Source organism: Stegostoma tigrinum, chromosome 29, assembly GCF_030684315.1.
Source record: "Stegostoma tigrinum isolate sSteTig4 chromosome 29, sSteTig4.hap1, whole genome shotgun sequence".
Taxonomy (NCBI): Eukaryota; Metazoa; Chordata; class Chondrichthyes; order Orectolobiformes; family Stegostomatidae; genus Stegostoma; species Stegostoma tigrinum.
In genome coordinates this window covers 25,631,704-25,653,657 of record NC_081382.1, presented here as the reverse complement: position 1 = coordinate 25,653,657, position 21,954 = coordinate 25,631,704, and the positions used below count along the sequence as shown (strand labels likewise).

The window sequence follows — 21,954 nt, the reverse complement described above, 5'->3', positions numbered from 1 at the left end:
GGTGGTGTTCAACATGGAGGAATACTGATTAATCAGGAAAGAGTGCGTGGAGATAGAATAAAGAAGGGTCACCTGACCCAAAACGTTAACTCTGATTTCTGTCCACAGATACTGCGGAGCTGCTGAGCTTTCCCAGCAGTTTCTATTTTTGTTATTGTTGGTGCTTGACTACTTTGAGAGCTCTCCAGATCTTGGTGAAGAGAATTGTGCAAGGTCAGCAGGGTCATTGTCTTTTGTGGTACTGAAATTGAAGTTTAATTTCTCCTACCATTTTTGAGACTTTTCGGAGGTATGTTAACATCTCCCAGGAATAATAGGCTTGGTAGGCCATTTCAGAGGGCAGATCAAGGTGAACCACATTGCTTTGGGCCTAGAGTCACTGTACATGTAAGCAGTGACTGTTTCCTTTCCCTAAAAGACATTAGTGAACCAAACAGGTTTTTATGGCAACGGTCAGTTGTTTCAGATTTAATTCCAGTTTTTTGATAGTATTTAAATTCCACCATCAGTCATGGTAGGATTCTGATCTGGGTCCCCAGAACATCACCTGGGTCTCTGGATTACTAGATAATAAAATGTGAGGCTGGATGAACACAGCAGGCCAAGCAGCATCTCAGGAGCACAAAAGCTGACGTTTCGGGCCTAGACCCTTCATCAGAGAAGGGAACTCTGATGAAGGGTCTAGGCCCGAAACGTCAGCTTTTGTGCTCCTGAGATGCTGCTTGGCCTGCTGTGTTCATCCAGCCTCACATTTTATTATCTTGGAATTCTCCAGCATCTGCAGTTCCCATTATCTCTGGATTACTAGTCCAGTAACTATAGTACTTCTTAAATACCTCAACTGGAAAAGCTGCTATTTTAAATCCTTTGAGAAATAGGTCGTCTTTGTCTATGGACAAATTATGGACAACCAATATGGTTACCATCTCAGACACTAGGTCACTGACTCTAGCTGCATGTGCATTCCTCTTCTTAAATACAGCATTGGTAGCTGTATTTTTAGCTGTCTTGGTATCACACTTGTAATACCCTTCCTAGGTGTACCTGATACAAGGTATGGGTATATACTCCATGCCAATACCATTTACCATCCTTAGCATCGAATGCACTCTTTTTTGATAGAAAAATTCTTTCCCCAGTAGAAGTTTGAGTGGCTCAGAATTCCTCATATAAGGAGAGGATTACCTATCTCTTGAATAATGAGTTAACTTTCCTTTTGACAGGTGTTCTCTGGCTTCTTCGTCATCACCATGTTATCAGTGTTTGTATTTGGTTGTAATTGCAGCTATGTGAGGCTACAAATTGGGTTGCTGTACTCTGTAGCAGGGTTCCTTTCTTTGCATTGACCTTGTGCCCCTGAATACATCCAATGGATGTGTTTTGCAACTTCCAGAAATCTACACATAGATGGCCCACCTTGTGATAATGGAAACACTTAGGCCTTCAGACATCATTTCCACACTCTACACTTTCCGACTTCAGGAGAACATCCAAGGCATTCCCTGTAGTTTGTACTTTCTCGTCCCTGGTAACTTGCCTTCCTTTTGTCCTCCCACATTCTGTAAGTCTCAGGATCTTGGAGGTGACAGAAAAAGGGTTGAGATCTGTGTTTCAGAAGAGATCTGGATATATATTTGAAAGTGATGAATCTAGACAGCTACAGAGTTAAGGCTGGAAAATGAGACCACCTGGCAGCTCTTTTTTTGTGTCTGTACTGGCTCAATGCACTGTAGAATTGTAGAATTTTATCACCTTGAAATCAGCAGCCATCTCTGCCTGTCTTGCTGCTGCAACCTGCATGAGTACTTACTAATCGATGGAGTGAAAATCATTTCTCTAAGCCTTTCATACACAGTCTCCATCTTTAATGCCTGCATCCAAGCAGAATTACTTAGATTCGCTGTCCAATGCATGTCTGCTCATAGGCTATCTTGTTTAAGAATATCTTAATTAAGTAGCAGAAAGGCCTTAACCATCTATGGAACCCTTTTCAGAAAGCAATGTGTGAACCTCATGAATTCTGCCTATTGGCTGGCATTGCAATAACAGTGTTCAGTTCTTCTAACATCTCATTTCGATAAAGGCCACATGTTTCATTGATGGAACTGTGAGAAGCAAAAGAGCCCCTTGATCTCAACAATCCCCCTGGGGGGCTTTTCTTGGCATTCTTGGGTCTGCTGCTAACATCTTTAATAATTTATATCCCTCTGAGTGCATTTCTATTTTGAGGTACCCTCTGGTTCTCACACCTGACTCAGCACCGCACTTTTCCCTCAGTGAGTCTGTTGAGCTGTTGATCCTGTCTTTAGGGTGGCAGCATTGGGAGTTTGCGAGCTGTAAATGGATGTCAAATGTGGAAACCGGCAATTAAGAGGCCATGTTTAGGAAAAATACCTCTACCTGTCTGATTTCCACAAAGTGTAAGCTTGGGGGCCCCATTCCATCTCAAAGTCAGGAACTTCAAACGCACAGGAAAATCTTTACTAATATTTCAGGTTGATAACCTTTACCCAGTGCTTAGAGGGATGAGTAATAGCGTGTATGTTTTAAGGAGGCCTGAAGGATGTGAGGTAGGAGGAGAGGCTTAAGTATCTGGGGAGGGTTTTCCAGAGTGTGGAAGCAAGGCACTGAAGGTACAGCTGCCAGTGCTGTGATTTCAAGGGGAGGAAGGTACATGTGGCTAGAGTCAGAAGATTGGTGAGTTCGGGGAAAGTTATATTTCCAAAGGAGATTGAAAAGGTCGAATGAGACTTTATGTGGATTCAGTTGGGGGAGGTGACTTCCCAGAGGTATTATCACTGGATGATTAATCCAGAAACTCAGCTAATGTTCTGGGGATCCAGGTTTCAATTCTGCCAAGGCAGATGGTAGAATTTGAATTCAATAAAAGCAAATACCTGGAATTAAGAATCTGTTGATGATCATGAATTGTACTGTTCTATGTTCTATTATCCATTCTCAGAAAAAACAATCTGGTTCAATAATGCCTTTTGTGGAAGGAAATCTACCATCCTCACCTTGTCTGGCCTACATGTGATGCCAGACCCACAACCGTCTGAAATGGCCAAGCAAGCCATTCAGTTGTATCAATCGCTACAAAGAAATGAACCCAAATGGATCACCTGATATCAACCTATGCACTGGAAAAGACAACAATAGAAATAGCCCTGTTGACCCTGCAAAGACCTCCTTATTAATGTCTGGAGACAAGTGCTAAAGTTATGACATCTGTCTCTCAGACTAGTCAAGCCAAAGGCTAACATGGTCATATTCATGGAATCATACTTTACAGAGAATTTCCCAAACAGCATGATCACCATCACAGGACAGACCCAGCAGAGGTGGTGGCACATTGTCAGGAGCGTGTCCTCAACATTGACTCCAGACAAGGAAACTTCCTGCTGATTACCATGTACCATCCTCCCTTGGCTGATGAATCAGTACTCCTCCATGTTGAACAACACTTAGAGAAAGCACTGAAGATGGCAGGGACATAAAACATACTCTGAGTGGGGACTCTCAGCAGCAGTATTACTGATTGTGCTGTCTGGGTCCTAAAGGACATAAAGGCAGATTTGGCTGGGATGCTTTCTCTGAAGTGCACAAGGTTGAAAGGTGACCTCATAGAGGTTTATAAAATCATGAGGGCTATAGATAGAGTTAATGGTAGGTGTCTTTTCTCTAGGATGGGGGATTTCAAGACTAGGGTACATACTTTTAAGGTGAGAGGAGAGAGATTTAAAACAAGGCATGAGGGGCAAAATTTTTTACGGAGGGTGATTCGCATGTGGAATGAACTTCCTGAGAAAGTGGTGAATGCAGGCACAGATACAGTTGAAAGACACTTAGTCAAGTACATGAATAGGAAGCGTTTGGAGGGATATGTGCCAACCGCAGGCAGGTGGGTTTAGTTTAGTTTGGGATTATGTTCGGAATGGACTGGTTAGACCGAGGGGGTTGTATCACCTCATGACTCTTTTGACATAGCTGCTAGACTTGGTGGTGAGGAAATCTACAACAGGGAAAAACATGACCTCACCCTTACCAGTCTGCCAGCTGCAGATGCATCTGTCCATGACAGTATTGGTAAGAGTCATCACTGCACAGTCCTTGTGGAGACGAAGTCCTGCCTACACATTGAGAATAACATCCACCGTGTTGTGTGGCACTATCACCACGCTAAATAGGACAAACTTTGAACAGATCTAGTAACACAAGACTGGGTATTCAAGAGGCACTGTGGTCTAGCAACAGTAGCAGAATTGTACTCCAGCACAATCTGGAACCTTGTGGCCCAGCTTATCCCACACTCAACCATTACCATTAAGCAGGGTGATCAACTTTGCTCCAATGCAGAAGACATGCTAGGAGCACACTAGGCATACTTGAAGATGAGGTGACAACCTGTTGAAGCTACCAAATAGGATCACTTGCACACCAAACAGAGAAATTAGCAAGCGATAGATCGAACTAAGTGATCCCACACCAGCGGATAAGATCTAAGCTCTGCAACCCTGCCACATCCAATTGTGAATGGTGGTGGACAGTTAAACAACTCACTGGAGGAGGAGGCTCCAAAAATATTCCCATCCTCAATGATGAAAGAGCCCAGCATATCAGTGCAAAAAATAAGGCAGAAGCTTTTGCAGCAATCTTCAACTAGAAGTGCTCAGTGGCTGTCCATATCGGCCTCAACCAGTGGTCCAAAACATTATGAATACCAGTCTTCAGCCAATTCAATGCACCTGATATCAAGAAATGGTTGGAGACACTGATTACTGCAAAGGCTCTGAGCCCTAACAACATTCCAGCAATAGTACTGAAGATCTGTGCTCTAGAACTTGCCGCTCGTCTACCCAAACTCTTCCAGTCCATTGCAACACTGCTATCTACTCAGCAATGTGGAACATTACCCAAGTATGCCCTGTACGTAAAAAGTAGGACAAATCCAACCCAGCCAATTTCCACCATTGGTCTACTCTCAATCATTAGTAAAGTGATGGAAGATGTTACCAACAGTGCTATCGAACAGTACCTGCTGAGTGATGCCTAGTTTGTGTTCCATCAGAGACACTGAGCTCCTAATGTCAATACAGTCTTGGTTCAAACATGGACAAAAGAACTGAATTGCAGAGGTGAGGTGAGAATGACAGCCTTTGACATCAAGGCTGCATTCAACCAAGTGTGACATCAAGGAGCCCGAGCAAAACTTTAATCAGCAGCAAATGCTCCACTGGTTGGAGTCATACCTAGCACATGGGAAGATCGTTGTAATTGTTGGAGGTCAGACACCTCAACTCCAGGATATCTCTGCAGGAGTTCCTCACAGTAGTGTCCTAGGCCCAACGATCTTCAACTGCCTCATCAATGACCTTCCGTCCATCATAAGGAAGTGGGGAAGTTTGCCAATGATTGCAGAATGTTCAACACCATTCACAACTCCAAGTATTGAAACAGTCCATTTTTGCATACAATGAGATCTGGACAATATCCAGGCTTGAGCTGATAAGTGGCAAGTAGCATTCGTGTCACAAAAATACCAAGCTATGCCCATCGCCCCTTGACATTTAATGGTGTCACCATCACTGAATCCCCCATTATCAACATCCTGTACAATTGATCACAAAATAAATTGGATTTGCAACATAAAAACAGTGATTACAAGGGCAGGTCACAGGTTAGGAATACTGCAGTGAATAACTTACCTCCTGACTCCCCAAAGCATGTCCACCATCTGTAAGATACAAGTCAGGACTGTGATGGAATACTCCCTAGTTTCCTGGGTGAGTGCAGCTCTAACAACACACGAGAAGCTTGATGCCATCCAGGACAAAGCAGCCCACCTGATGAGTGTTACATCCGTAAGCATCTACATCCTCCACTACTGACACTCATTTGCAGCAAGTTACACCGGAGAAATTCACCCAAGGTCCTCAGATAGCACCTTCCAAACCCATGACCACCCTATCTAGAAGGACAAGGGCAACAAATACATGGGAACACCACCATCTTCATGTTCCTCTCCAAGCTACTCACCATCTTGACTTGGAAATATATTGTCATACCTTCGCTGTTACAAGGTTAAAATCCTGGAATCACCTCCATAATTGCATTGTGAGTCTACCCACAGCAGGTAAACTGCAGTTGTTCAAAAAGGCAGCTCACCACTACCTTCTAAAGGGCAGCTAGGGTCGCACCAGTAAGTGCTAGCCAGCTAGTGACTCCCACATCCCACAAATGAGTTTTTTTTAAAAAATGCAGCAATGGAAATTTTTAAGTATGAAGACCTGGATGACTAGCAGCAAACTTAGGGATAGGAATATGCCATTCAGCGTTGCCCTTTGAAGCTATTCTAGTTTGTGGCTAATTTTGAATTCATGTACATGGTTTGATTGCCTAACACTTCTAATCTTAGCCTGGCTTACCTTTTTTTAAAAAAAGTCTCCACTAAAATTTTCACCTTGGTTTGCTTAGCCTCAATAAATTTCTAGGGAAGAGTTCCAGATTTTCACTCCCCTTAGTATGGAGAAGTGCTTCCTAACATTAACCCTAAAATACTTAGTTTTAATTTAATGGCTATTTGGTACTCACCATCGACTATACTCCTGTCCTGGACTTGTTTACTTGAGGAAGCAAAGTCATGCAGGTTAGTGAAGATTGGTGATAGATGTATAAGATTTGATGCAAACGAGGATACTGGCAGAACGGCTTTGGATGAGTTAGATCTACAGAGAATGTAAGATGTAAATTTTTAAGAAAAAGGAATAGTGGAATATTGAAGGTAAAAAGATGGTTGCAGATTTCAATAGTAAATAGGTTTTCACTGTCCCTAATTCAATTTAAGTTGTAAACATTAATTTGAATAAGACACCAACAGTATTAAATGATGGTTAGGGGATAAAATGAAGTTAGTGCAAAGGCTGGAGGGTTTATTGTGTTGAGCTAAAGATGATGGCTTTGCTTGAAGGAAATGAAAGCTGATCCTAGGCTGGACATGGGACAAATGATCTGATGGTACATTAAAAGCGGACAGAGGCCTTGTAGTGAAGTAGAGCTGAGTGCCATAATCAGAATGGATAATTTGCCAAAGGATTGCCAGCAGCTTTGGAAGAATGCTTGAGGAACTCTGCAGTATGGGGCATAGTTCAGTCTGAAATGAAGTCCACCTCCTTTACCCGATTTATTATTGTGCAACTACACATTACAACAATGAGTAGTTCAGGTTGTGTTTACTTGAATTCTTAATCACAGCTCATTAAAGGTGAGGCATTAGGCTTCTCTGTTTGGCCCTCATGACTGCCAACATAGTTGATGACACTCAGTTCTATGATACCACCATCTCTCCTAATCTTCTAATTTGTAGCATTACATGCCTGATATCCAGAATCCATTTGCAGAACTTTCCTGCAATTAGGTTTGCAAAGATTGAAGCTCGTGTCTTCAAAACCCCACACCAGGTTTTGCCCCATAACTAGCTACTGACTTCAGTCATTTCACTGGTAACAAATATTCTGAGATTTAATCTTTATCTTTAGTGTTCTATTTTGACCTGAAATGTATAGTATCCAGAGTACTGTATATATTTTTGACCTCCTTATCTTCAGAAATGTGGCACAGACATGAAGCACGGAATGACCTTTTTCTGAATTCTGTTCTATAATTCTGTGATAGAATGAGTGCAATAAAATTTATTGATTACTGAGATGGAGGAGTTGTCCTATGAGGATAGCTTTAGAAGGTCAGACTTGTACTCTTAGTTTACAAAAAAATGAGGGCTAATCTCGATGACCTATATAAAATCTTACAGAGCTCAATAAATCAGCTGCAGGAAGGATGTTTCCCTGGATGGAGGTGTTAATCTAGAACTAGGAATCGCAATCTCCAAGTAAAGCCATTTAGGACTGATCTGAGGATGAGGCTCTTTACTCAGAGTCGTGAACCTTTCAAATTCAATACCCAGGTAGTCTGTGGGGGCTCAGTCATTGAGTTTGTTTAAGACAAAGACCAAAAAATTTCTAGATAGTAAAGGCATTGTTTGTTTGATATGGAGTCAGATTGAGTGACGGTATTGTGGTAGAAATTGGCAGAAAATCTATTTGAATGGCAGAACAGGTTCAAGAGTCTGAATGGCCTCCTATTTCCTGTAAGGCTGTGAGCTGAGTTTCTGATCACCCATCCATTCATCACCTAGACCACCAATTTCAACTTCGGTAACATTGCCCCTTTACCAGTTTGCCTGTTACTGAAATCCTCATCCATGCCTTCATTTCCATGAAACTTGACTTGTTCAACAATCATTCTTCTGGCAGGCTTCCCACTGTCCGTCCTTCATAAACTTGTGCTAAACAAAAACTGTCACCCAAGTTCTAACACGCACCAAGTTCCATTTGCTCATCTCTCCTGGTTATTGACCACATTGGTTACTTTTTCAGTGGTGCCTCCACCTTAAAATTCTTTTACTTGTTCTCAAATTCATGACTGGTCATGTCGCCTCCCTAGTTCTGTGACTTACTGAAACCATTCATTTGGGCTTCCTGCTGATCCTCCGTTTTAATCACTTCACCCATCCCTTCAATTGCGTCAGCTTAAATTTTCTCTCTAAATCATTTAGCTTCTGTACTACTGATTCCTCTGTTAATATGCTTCTTAAAACATACAGGTATCTATTTCACCAAATGTTGGCATTTATGGTGTACTGTATTGTCACTTTTTTTGCTCCGATGAGGTGTATTTTTTATTAGATATTGTTGTGTTAAAAGTGTTTTATGAATGCATGTTGTTGGAACATTAAGTGGATTTTTTTAGGGAAGAGCTTCCTAAGAACCATGGTGTTTAAAAGTTCTTGTGATTGCTAACATCTTTAAAATTGTACAAGCGCACTTACTAAGGAGAAATGTATCCCCAAATGCATCTCTTTTACAGATTCAAGTTATAATGCTGTATTACTTAATTACTTATGCTTAATTACTGTAAAAGTAAATCAAACTGTAGGATACATATATTCAAATTATTTAAGAAAGTTCAGTGAGGCAGTTTGTTTCTTTGATCAAAATATGGTTTGGAGAGCCGTATTTGGAATTTGTTTACTTAGTTCTGTGTTTGGAGCCATTTACACACATTTGGCTATTTGGAGTGATTAATCACAGTTCTGGCCCAATAAAGGTCACTCATTGCAGGCATCTATTGTTTTTTTCTCAAAAGCACGGAATATACTAGCTTTTATCAGAAAATGTAAGTTAAAAGTTAGGCTGCTAGTTTAAATTTAGATTTGTCTTTTAATATGTAAATAGACTAGGTGTTGAAATCAAAGCAGCTGACTCTATTCATTGAACAATGGGACTGCTGCCACAGTCAGAGGCTTCATGAGTGTGAATAAGCCACGTCCCGGTGCTAGTTAATTAGCAAAGGATTATTAATGATGCATTGCTGCATTTGCTAGTCTTAGCCCTATTATTACAGTCAAATGCGTTCGTACACAAGGCAGGAATGGTCATTGTGATGCAAAGAACAGATTAGTCACATTAACATAAGAAAAGTGCAGAGGGCTTTTTTGTTTTTTGTTTATACAAAGCAATGTCCTCAAAGGAGTTGTGATTTCAACACTAAATACTACTTCACTTGTGCATTGTAACTTCTCTCCCACTACAGAGTACATTAAAAAGGCATAAAAGGAATAGTTTCAAAATTATTTCTGCATTTACCAAATCCAATTTATATAAAAATGTGAATAAAGCGAATTCATTTCCTCTTCACCCCTCTTCTCCGTTTTCCCCCATATCTACCTGAAAAACATTTCTGCACATATTTATTAATAAACAAACTCATTGTCCAGAAATCTGCCATTTTAGATCTCCTTCTATTTAATGTTCCATTGCTTTAAATGGAGCTCAGACATTGTCTGGGAAATAAGTCAGAGCTCCTTGACCCTGAAAAGAAATGTTACTGACAAAGCATCATGGGCATCATTTGGTTGCTAATGTATTTAACTTTTGTTTTTAAACCTGTATCTACTTTCTTTCTTTTGATTCATGATCATACTAACATTTTACGACAATTTCCTTCAAAGGATTTATTTCCAAAACCACTTTGGAGGTTTCTTTTCAATTAAAAAGATGTGAAAATGCATATTAATTTTGACAAAATATAACGTGATTTTTAATCTTTAAAATTTGTGACCTGCTTAACATTCTTCATTTAATGTCATTGAAGAATGCTAATGAATATAATAGAAACTTAAACAGTGTTGTTTAATTCCCATGTTCCCAGCAACACTGTTACTGTTTCCAGTCTCTGTGATTCCCCGGCTATGGTCTGATTTTCAATCTCTTAAATCCAAGTTAGAGATTGGAGAATATTGGTGAACATTTAGTTTTGCCATTTGTCACCAGATTTAGCTGAACCACATAAATCTGTTCTGTTCATCTCCTTCACCATAACTGCTTTATGCTTTCTGATCGTCCTTGGTGCACCAAGATACCAGCCATACCTACCCTCATTTGCAGTTTTTTTCCAGTCAGCTTCATACTCTGTTCCACTGTCTGCTCCACCTTTACCTCTACCACCAATTTTGAACAGTTCAAAGCCACCTTTGCTGCAAAGTAAGATAGCATGTGTTTTGTTGATTCTCTGACCATTTTGGTGCCCACCAATTCAGACCACTACAAAAGGCGCCTTCACTCACCCATCATTTTTCTAGTTTATGTTCTGAACCCCCAGACTGTCTTTGAGATCTTGTGTATTACCTTGATCCCATCCATCGAAGCACTGACTGCTCAGTTTTCTGTCTTGGCCTCCGTGCTAATCAGTATTATAAATGCTTCTGTTGCTTCAATAAAACACTCGAATCCTCCACTACTTTTATGCCACCAGACTGCTGATCTGGAATCCAGTTTTATTTAAAGCATAATTTCTTGTAAGTAACTATTAGAAAGACCAAAGTCAGAGCAAGAAGCCTCTGAGCAAATTCTCTGATTTTGCCACCTACCTTATTTTCTTGCTCTAGCCAGAACTATATGCAGGCAACCTGTCCTTCTCAAACTGAACTGAGTTTCTTAGTCAATATTTTCTTTATCATTAAGACAATATGTTTGTACCTCTGGTCTTACACAGCCACTTGTTGCTAGAACACCCATCCGTGTCTTTGTCATCAGTGAACGTGGCTCTTCTAGTTGTCTCCAGGTTTAGCTTCCATTTTTCACCTTTCATGTCTGATCCAAAACTCTGCTGCCTGCATCCTTTTCCACACCATGCTTTGTGTACTCATTACCCTTTATTCACTAGTTTCTAGTTGGGTAATAATGCACGGATGGGGAATATCAGCAAGAGTTGCATAGGAGGGGTTTAGAGGGTAAGTCTAAGGCTGTCATAGTTTGCATACTACTTATAGGGACTGCAGGAGCACCCCTGATTTCTTGATGCCGCAAAAAGCTTTTTTTTAATAAAGCCCTACCTTTCAGGGCTTTAAGCAGATTCCCTGCTCGGAAGCAGGTTAAAATGCCACTGGGATGCAATTGTCATCAAAAGATCCCAATTAGTGCTTTATGCACGTACTTTTGTTGCCTGAATAGGCAACATTCTGGAGTGTAAATCCAGACTTCTTAACTTCCCACCTTCCCACCCAAAGGCATAGTTCTGTGGGCAAAAATGGTTAAAATTTCCTGATTGTTTAAAGCAAAGATATATCCAAATATTTATTTTTAGTAAATGAACTTTTCCAATCTAATAATATTCTGGATTGCTGTAAGATTCATGAAGCAGTTTTATAAATCTTATTTTGGAATGCAATATCCAGTATGATAATATGAACAACTTATTTGTATTTAAGATAGTACAAAAATTGTTCACAGTGCCTCTTTAAACACTATATTCCACAAACATACAAAGATTTTAATATTGAAGAAAAATGATAAGTCTCTGCTATAATGGGTCAATTTTGGCATTGGCAGAATGAGTTAGTCAGTCCCAGAAAGTACGTATCTTAAGAGAGACACCTGAGGAGTGTAAAGTTAGGATATATAGTATTGTGCGTGTATATGAATTAAAGAATTTTGCATCTGAAACTGCCATCTTGCTTTAGGTTTTTTTGCAGTGAGTGTTCACATCACAGTTTGTGTACTCAAGGAGCTGACCTTCACTTTACAATCCCAGTTTTTGGCTTTGTGATTGTTAGTAACTAGGATCAAAGGGCAGAGGTCAGCAGCGTAAGTACACAAATGGTGCATTACTGCTCTTCATCCTTTCTACAAAAAGTTAAATAACTTAAAGATTGAGAGAAGGTGCATTTTATTATTGTTTTTTCCCAGTATTTTAAGTAAATTTATTCTAGGATTTTTCAGTATACTTTATTTTTACTATTGTTTGAAATGTTCCAGATTAATTACGTGTAATATATTGTCATTTCAGCAGCTAATGGATCAACTCAGTCATACACGTTTTGAAGTCATTCATAAGCATTTACAGGAAAAGCATATTCATTGACTATCACTATTATTGGTTGTCATTTATTGTTCAATCAAATGACTAAATGTCCAGGGCCTGGTCAGGCAATAGCCTCCTTTTTTTTAATGGTTATCGTATTAGTAAGGATGTGCAACCTTCAGTATATTTACAACGATATCAGAGGTAGAATGTTTTGAATAGTGAAAGTTATTTTCCTCATTTGGTCCAATGAGAAACCATTTGAAAACCTTTATGCTTCCAAAATATTCAACCATTTGAATTCTTTTAATTTGAATTTGAAAAGCCCCTTATCTGTGACATCACACACAATTAACATAAAGATCTGATTTTGCTGGCTTTCATCAACATAATGGCAGCGAGATGTGCTTCCAAGAGGACATGGTGTGCTGATCAGGAAGGGGGACTAATCATGTCATTTTAAATGCTTCTGTCTTACTTGGAATGAAGCAAGAATCAAACTTTATGGAAGGTAAAGTACTGTATTCTTAACTTTGATATGGAATAATGCTGTAGGAAGCCTGTTTCAAACTCAATTCTGAATGTTTTGTAATGAGCAATAGAATTTGCTCTTTGAATACTGCTCATTTTAAGCCCTTGGTTATACATTGGCATTGATGGATCTGTGAGGGAGGATTCTGGCTTGTTATAGATGGCCTTGCTTTACCATTGACGACACATGTGCCCCGATTCACCAGTGAATCCTCTGCAATTTTTTTGCAATCGTTACCAATCCGGTAATAATTCAAGCAAGTGTTTGGATTGTTTAAATGTTGGTTGTCATCCGAAATGAAGCAGAGCCTGAAGTTGTATACCAGCAGTTTTGGATTAATTCATGTTTTATAATTACTTCGGTGTTGCCTAGCTACAGTGTGAATGACAAAAGACACCGAAATTAAAACACTTACGAGGACCATACAATACATACATTTGCTGTTGCTCACTGTCACTTAACCTCCCAATTTTAAATTAAATGCTACTGTTCTCTGTTTAAGGGTTAATCTTTGAGGTTACAATGTTAACAAAAAAAATAGAGCTATCAGTTCCATTCAGATAACCTTTGGTCATCGGAGGACTCGAAGCAAAGTTGTGACCTTAGGGCTTGAACTTTACTGTCACATGACCAGCTTGTAAACTGACCTGTGGGGTTGACTGTTGCATCTAAGCTTCACAGAAAGTAGCGCTGGGAAACATGAGGTGCTTTCTAACTGCTGATTATTTCTAGCAAATATTTGCATGGATGGCTGCTATGCAAGTTACTGGCAAACTGGGAGAAGAATGAAATGGATACATGGGAAGGTAGTATGAATGTTAATCACATTATTTAAATTTCATATCAGCTGCTATCTAGTTTTTTTAAAAGAAAGCTACCAGCAAACACTGGCCTCGGGGGTGGAGACTCAGCAACTGCCTTAATTTTTAAACGCGTAAAGTGACATCGTTTTGTTCCTAACACTATACTAACTTCACTTTTTGCGAAGAATCAGAATACTGAAGCAAACCATTTATTTTTTCATGTTATTACTTAGGTAATGACTTGCATGTTCTGGTTTTTGATTAACAGATTACTTAACTGGGATCTGCTTTTTGCATGTCGTGCTTTTTTCAGTTAGCTTGGTAGAGAGTTGTTTAAGAAGTCCTTTGTTTTAACTCTTTGAAAAGGTTTTTTATGCTTGTTATTTTTTTGATGAAATCATGGTGAGTCGTGACAACTGCTTCTGAAGTGTAACCTACTATCCCCAACCCCCACCCGCAAATCTCCCTGGGGTTGATACTGACTCACGAATGGTTTAAGGTAGATAAGCGGGTTTAGAGAATGGAATGCAAAGAGACAAACCATCAATGTCTCTTAAAAATATTTGTTTTCAGAGCCTTTTATAAAATTGGAAAATACCATAGCCTATTTCCAGGCTTCCATTGTTTGTATGTGTGTAGCTAGAGAACTTGGGAGCATCTGATGGCCATTAAATCCTCTGTAGGCCACAGCTTGTGACTGATATCCCACAGGCCTAGTCAAACTCTTGCTCATGCTGTCTGTAATTAACTACTATTGTTTTCAAAACAGTAGAAAATCATGGTTGGAGATATTTTTGAATAAAGATGAAAATCTTTTGAGTAAAAGCATAACATCATATTTAAAATAAAAGCAACATTTTCAGGATTTGATTTATGCTGTGGTCATATGACAGCTTTTTTTGTATGTACACATGTTTAAGCCTCCAATGCCTATTTGATAGGAATGATCAGCTGGAACAGGAGGTGGGAGTGTAGTGTGACCCCTAAATCTGTTTGTAACAGCTGAGTATGAGGGTTAAAATAATTAGTGGTTTTATATAAATGAACATGTTCTCTGTGATGAACATTATTCTCTCCAAGAAATGTTTAGAATTTTTACTTTCTTCACCTGCAATATATGCTTTTAAGTCAGTGCCCACTTTTTAATTTGATCCTGAAAGTTATAATTTTAAAAACATTGTTTATCAGCCTTCTGTATTCAGTTCAATTTTCAGAATTTGTAATATCAAATAAGCCAAGAAGATTATATATTGCCTTGCGGACTTGATTTATAATTTCCATGTAATTTGTTTTAAACACTTCAAATTCAGTTACATATTTGAGTTGAACACTTGGGAATTAACTTATTTTTAGCAGAAGTATTTTTTTAAAGTTAATAAGGTGATGTGAACATGCTTTATTTTGCAATTACCAATTTAAGAAAATGCATTTGGGCTTTTCAGAGGCCAAATAATATTTATTTCTGCATAATAAACTGTCAATTTAACAACACACAGACAATATATTCCCACTGTGCATTTGTGCTATTTTAAACAAAAAATAAAAGTATGGCTTCTGTCATGTAGTTTATGCAACTTTTTTTTGCAAAAGTTGATCTACTGTTACTTTTGTCATTTTAATTTAAAGTTTTAATACAAACAAATTTAAAATGTTTCCATCTAACATTTCTCATTATGGTGTACCATAATGCAGCTTCATTAGCAAATGTTCTTGAGCTTTTGTGAATTATGTATTTAATAGAAGTGCAAATGCCATAGTTGAGCATAAGTTATGCCATTTTATGTTGCTTTTAGCTATTTATTTTCTAATTGCTGAAAACTACATTATGTACCATGTATACTTTCAGTCTGTACAGTGTAAATAGTGTTTTTGGGGAAAAATGGCAGTACTGAATATTATAATTTGTAAGTCATTGAAACAAACCAATTGAAAATTCACATTTAAAATGTAGTTGAAATAGAATTTTGGCAAGAGAAATGTACTCCCTGTTAGAGAATGTCCAAATATTGTTTTCATTAAAGCCATTTTTAGCAATGTTTTCCATGCTTCTAGATGTCAGTTGCAATCTTAATGTATTTTTTTTAAAGTGGCTTGAGAAATGTTTGCTACTTTAGCAAGCAGAGGATATGAGTTATTGTATTGTTCGTTTCCAAGTGTGCATAGCAAACTTCACCTAACATTGTACTCAAGAGCATTAGGTGGATAATGTATTATGATTTCCCTAATACCCAAAGAAAAACATTGACTTTTTATGTCTTTGTATTTAATGCTTGTGTGCTGTTTAAAAAGGAAAATGTCTGATTGCGTTGAGTTGCAACTGAGACACGGTTACTTGATCATTATCACTTGGGCATCGTGCTACTGCTGGAGTACAGGGGGTTAATTCAGATGAGGTTTTTCACCATTGCTGCGATTTGTGGATTACTCCAGAGCAGCACAGTCTGGTCTTTCAACATGTAATTTCCCAGGCAGGAAGTCTTATTTATTTTGTTTAGCTCCTAGGTTTGGTTGGAGTATGTGTATTTGAGAGAGAGAGAGAGAGAGAGAGCATTGGGGGAGGAAGGGCAGGGATGTTGGAGAAAAGGAGGAGACAGTGTAGTGGAAGGAAGATTGATGTTTAGGGGGTTGGGAGTGGAAGAAAGGTGGGGGAGGGCATTGAAAGCTTAAGTGATTACTGTACCTAGGATAAATTGTATTGGCTCTGTGTGGTCCCAGCCTGGTTTTGATGCATCTGTAGTGATTCTGAATAAAGGTTTTTTTAATACCTAAGTTTGTATCTTTTGCACGGATCTTCAGTGTAGAGCTAAATCACTTAGGTTTAAGATTAAGCTTTCTAGGAGCCTTTGAAACCATTTGTGTCGCTTTTCCAGAGCTTTTTAAAACCACTTATTGTTCTGTGTCAACTGAAATGGACTGTGGTTTTTGTTAGGAAATAGATACCCATTTTTATGAATTATACTTCTCTTGATTTATGTTTTTTTTCTGTTCTAATTCTGGTGGAGATACTTGACTAAATGAGCCTCCTAACTAGTGGTAGGGAATTAGCAAAACATTAGCAATTCTTCAGATTCTATCTTTCTGGGAATTTAATGACTTTAGGGAGAATTGCATTGACAAATGTGTGGGGACCCTTGAAAAATAAATTTGAAAAGGTACATTGAGACTGTTCACGAGTACATTCCAATTCTGTGTGCAAGTTAATTTTGAAATAGATCTTCCACTCAAATACTTGCAGCTTGACCTAAAGATTTGTATTGATGCTTTATGTTGTTTGCACCGTTGACTCTAACCATATCCTTTCCTTTTTGTTTTAAGAAATTACACTTTACCTTAATTGGAATGAATGTCAGTGAATTATAATAGCGAGGTGTATTTTAAGATTAGTTTGAAGCCATGTGTTTGGCAATGTACTAATTTACCAATTCCTCAAGTCTTCAACATTCATTTATTCCTTAATAAATATTACAAAAGCAACTTCACCTGGTCACTATATTGTTACTTGAGAAAGCTGGCTATGCTCATTTTGATTGTTGTAGAAAATGCGGCAGTGATGCTTCTTAAAAGTACAATGTTTTGTTTTTTTTTGTTTTTAAAAGTCATTGAAACTTTGTGGTCATTATATAATGCTGTGTCAGTGGAAGACCTAAATTTATCTTTCCTTCAACATAGCACTGAACTGTTTTCTGAAGAGCCTGCAGCAAAAATTTTTTTTCTTCCATTCTATTTCATGAGCGCACAAGAGCTATGAGCCGGAGTAGGCAATTTAGTCCCTCAGACCTGCTCTACCATTTGTTACAAGCATGGCTGATCTCATCTTGGTCTCAATTCCACTTTTTCTGTCCATTCTCCAGAACGCTTCTTCAACCCATTAATTAGAAATCTATGTCCCAGCATCCGATACACTCTGCAATGAATTCCACAGATTCATGTCCGCTTTGAAAAGTAATTCTCCTCATCCCTGTTTTAGGATAAGGGATGGAAAATTTAAAACAATGACCTTTCATTCTAGATCTCCCGACATGAGGCAGCATCCTTTTTTCGTCTTTGTTGATCCCCTTTAGCATCTTTTATACCTCCCAATTAGATCACCTCTCATTTCTCTAAACTTCCCATGTAGAGGTCTAAACTGCTCAATCCCTCATCTCTGGAATCAATCTTGTGAGCCACCTCCTGAAATGCAAATGGTAGCAGTGGAAATGTTTAAAATTATTTTTGTGGTGGTTTAGGCGAGGGCTCTGTTAGAATATACTCTGGGACAGCAATTTAAATGTAGTTTTATTACAAAATAAACAAATGAGCTTTACATTTGGGAAGAAGAAGAAGAAATTCAATAAAATACAAAATTCAAGCTGGAGATTGCTGACAAGTGAGGGTAAGCTTGAAATCAGTTGGATTGGAGAGGACTGCTGTTCATGCTACCTGCCTGCCTCTGCTGAAACTTTGCTAGTATTGAGATGTTAGTCAGATGCTTGCTGTTATGCCAGTTGAGGCACTTAAGCACTCAATAGTTGGCAGTTTACTGATGCTGATAAATCTCATTTAGTCTGGTTATGCGCTTGGAGGGGGCAGGCAACTCAGCTTTTCAGATACTCGATTTGTCAATGCAGCCCCACCCGTGTGAAAGACTAGGCCCAGTGAGGCTATCCTGCTTATTTTCAAGTCCAGCTTTCAGGGCTGTTGGTGGTAAGGAACAGACTGGAGTTCTAGCAGGTGCCACCACCTCAAGTGGTCTTGCTGGAATTGGAGGTCTACCAGCTAACGGTCAGCTAAGAAATCCTCGAGCAGGAATATTTCCCTCATAGGGCAGAGTCTGCGGCCTCAAGCAGTTAACTAGCTGATGACTATAAAATTGCAGCTGGTGGATAGAAACTTGCCTTGGACTTTTCAGATGGTGGATGACCATTTAGGTCATATTTTGAGCAACTGAATGTGAACAATTAATATGGAAGATTAGCTAAAACATGCTGTTAGTGTTAGCTAATGTTAAACACCAGAGGAAATGCATCATTCATATTTTATATCCTAATTTTAGTTAAGCAGAATAATTGCCATAGAAAAATTAGATGCTTGGAATTTAAGGGGATGAGCCTTGTATCTTTTTTGTTCTAAGTCTTGAATTTTACATACGGTGTTGTTCGAAAATGTTGCTTGCTCTTTTAAGTATTTTTATCTATTATCCAAATTTGACTAAACATGAATTAAGGTTGAAGTATTTTCTTTTTGCATTTTAAAAATATTATATCCTATGCATAAACTTAGAATTTTCGCACAGCATTTTGTTCTTAAATCGTACCGTTTTAAGCTAGTTCAGAACATGATTACAGCCTGCTAATACTTCTAAACAAATATACGAAAAATGTAGGTAACTGAAAAACTGTATGTAATGGATCCTATTTCTCACCAAATTAATAGTCAGAAATAAAGTTGGTGGCTATCTCAAGCTTGTAGTCCACATTTTAAAAAAAAGTCCATTATTTAAAATACGATAACTGCAGCTTAACATACACATAAAAAGGTTAAAAACAAGTCCAACACTTGCAGAAGTGCAACAATGTAAATTAATTTTGCCAGATAATTTTGTTTGGCCTATCTTGGTCTTGTGAGAGGTGATATTCCAAGAGAAGGAGGAACCAAAAATATATTTAATGGTGCGCTCTTTGAAGGCAAGTGGCAAAACAGGAACAATTTTATTCCTGAAATCTTAAAGGCAGAAAGACATTACAACCTGTCAGGTCTGTCAGGAGTGAAAAATGAACCGCAGTACAGTGAGAAGGAAACTAAGGTTGAGGCAAACATTGATCTAAAATCTGTTTGAGTACTTTCAAGAAACAGTGACCAAACCTGCACAATCTTCTGGGGAAAAACAATTCCAAGGATTCATTGCTGTCTGTTTTGAAGAAATCCTTCCTCATCTGTCTTAAAAGGCCTTACTATAACTGAGGAAGATGATCGTGCAGCTCTGTTGCAAAAACCGGCGAACAAAATGAAGGTGTCACTGCAAGCTGTAGTTCTAAGAAAAGTGGCTTTTTGTGAGTTTGGGACAATATTTCCTTTGAGTGTTAGGGCATGCCTGAAAGCACTTGGTAGAATTGAACCTCCAGCTGATAGTATCTAGTTAGTTGGAGGTTTCCTTGCAGAAGCCACAGTTCTGAATCTGCTATCCAGAGTCTGTAAGGCCATTTTTTTACACATTTTTATTTTGTTTCCGTCCATCCATCAGATGTAGTTTTGTCTCTGAAGTCGTTATAGCCAGTCTGCCTGTTGGCTGTTTATTATGCTGCCAACCCACATTCCTGGGATGTTGGAATTATTCTATAATAATGGATTGGGGAGACTGGGCACATACACCTTGGAGTTTGGACGAATGAGACATGGTCATGTTGAAGAATACTAATTTAAAGATAGACGATGTTAGAATTGTTGCATACATCTAGTTAAACCCTTTTCAGAAGGTTTTTCCCCTGGCCAGGGGGATGACCCAGAGCATACAGTCTCAGAATAAGAGTTAGGCCATTTAGGACTGAGATGAGGAAGGATTTTTCAATCAGACAACAACAAAATTCTGAAATTCTCTTCCCCCAGCAGGTTGTGCAAGCTTGGTCATTGAGTACTTTAAAGAAACAGACAAATAGATTTTAGATTAATGTTTTCCGAACATTTTTTCAAACTGATCCAATGTTAAAATCTCTGACTTCACGCGCCCAGGGAGAAATTATAGGTAGTTTGGGAGATGTAATGGGGGTAAATGTTGGTTGGTGTTTTGAGTTGTTGAGTAGGAGGTTGTGGGAGGGATCTGAAAAAACAAAGAACCAACTTTTCACAGGCTCTGTTAGCTGTGTGAATATTGCCTCCTGAGACCAGATAATTTACCATGCTGGGTGGAATTGTGGCCATCAAAAGTCAGTCCAAGCTTCCCTGGCTGCCACAGCTGTGTCTGAGCCCCTGATGCCAAAATCTTCTCCCTGTGACCCCACTTGTCATAACCTACAGTTTGGGAGCCCCTGCTCTAGCTGTTAAGTATTATGAGATACAAGGTAGTCTGAGAAAGATGGTTTTAAATTAGAAAATCATCCAAGAATAAGTTGGAGGGAAAGAAAAAACAAACTTGCAGGCGACAAAGCCCTCCTCCTACTGCCATTTCCCCTGCTTCAAAAGTAGTCACAGTTTTGAGATTGGTCTTGTAGAGTTCTCTTTGATACATGTTTATGCCAGTCCTCATGGATGCATGTTTTTCTTTCATAAGGCATATCCATAATTCACTGTGTATTATGTGTAATTGTGGCAGAAAATGCATGTAATAGGCATTAACAGACCAGCATTTATAGATCTTTAAACTCATTTTATCAACAATATCACTCACTTTGTGCCTGAGAGTCTGATGTTATTAGATCATAAGACCATAAAACCATAAGACATAGGAGTGGAAGTAAGGCCATTCAGCCCATCAAGTCCACTCTGCCATTTAAATCATGGCCGATGGGCATTTCAACTCCACTTCCCTGCACACTTCCCGTAGCCCTTGATTCCTTCTGAGATCAAGAATTTGTCAATCTGTGCCTTGTAGGCATCCAACGTCCCGGCCTCCACTGCACTCCGTGGCAATGAATTCCACAAGCCCACCACTCTCTGGCTGAAGAAATGTCGTCTCATTTCCGTTTTAAATTTACCCCCTCTAATTTTAAGGCTGTGCCCACAGGTCCTAGTCTCCCCGCCTAATGGAAACAACTTCCCCGGTCCACCCCTTCTAAGCCATACATTATCCTGTAAGTTTCTATTAATCTCCCCTCAACCTTCTAGACTCTAATGAGTACAATCCCAGGATCCTTAGCCATTCATCATACGTTAAACCTACCATTCCAGGGATCATCCGTGTGAATCTCCGCTGGACACACTCCAGGGCTAGTATGTCCTTCCTGAGGTGTGGGGCCCAAAATTGGACGCAGTATTCTAAATGGGGCCTAACTAGAGCCTTATAAAGCCTCAGAAGCACATCGCTGCTTTTATATTCCAGCCCTCTTGAGATAAACGACAACATTACATTCGCTTTCTTAATTACGGACTCTACCTGCAAGTTAACCTTTAGAGAATCGTGGACCAACACTCCCAGATTCCTGTGTACTTCTGCTTTACAAATTTTTCTCACCATTTAGAAAATAGTCCACGCCTGTATTCTTTTTTTCCAACGTGCAAAATCTCACATGT

The 21,954-nt window shown here is 39.0% G+C and overlaps 1 protein-coding gene across 3 annotated transcripts in view; it reads left to right on the top strand.

Moving 5' to 3' along the window:
* Positions 1-21,954, top strand: part of LOC125465549 (nuclear receptor subfamily 6 group A member 1) — a 371,434-nt gene that overhangs the window by 191,305 nt on the left and 158,175 nt on the right. Inside the window, exon 1 of one of the 3 annotated variants that reach the window (XM_048559189.2) lies at positions 13,640-13,755. The exons of the other annotated variants lie outside the window; for them this stretch is intronic. Within the exon in view, the coding sequence (XP_048415146.1) occupies positions 13,740-13,755 (16 nt within the window). The 5' untranslated portion in view covers positions 13,640-13,739. Of the gene's footprint in view, positions 1-13,639; positions 13,756-21,954 lie in introns of those variants that run through there. 3 annotated transcript variants of the gene reach the window in all.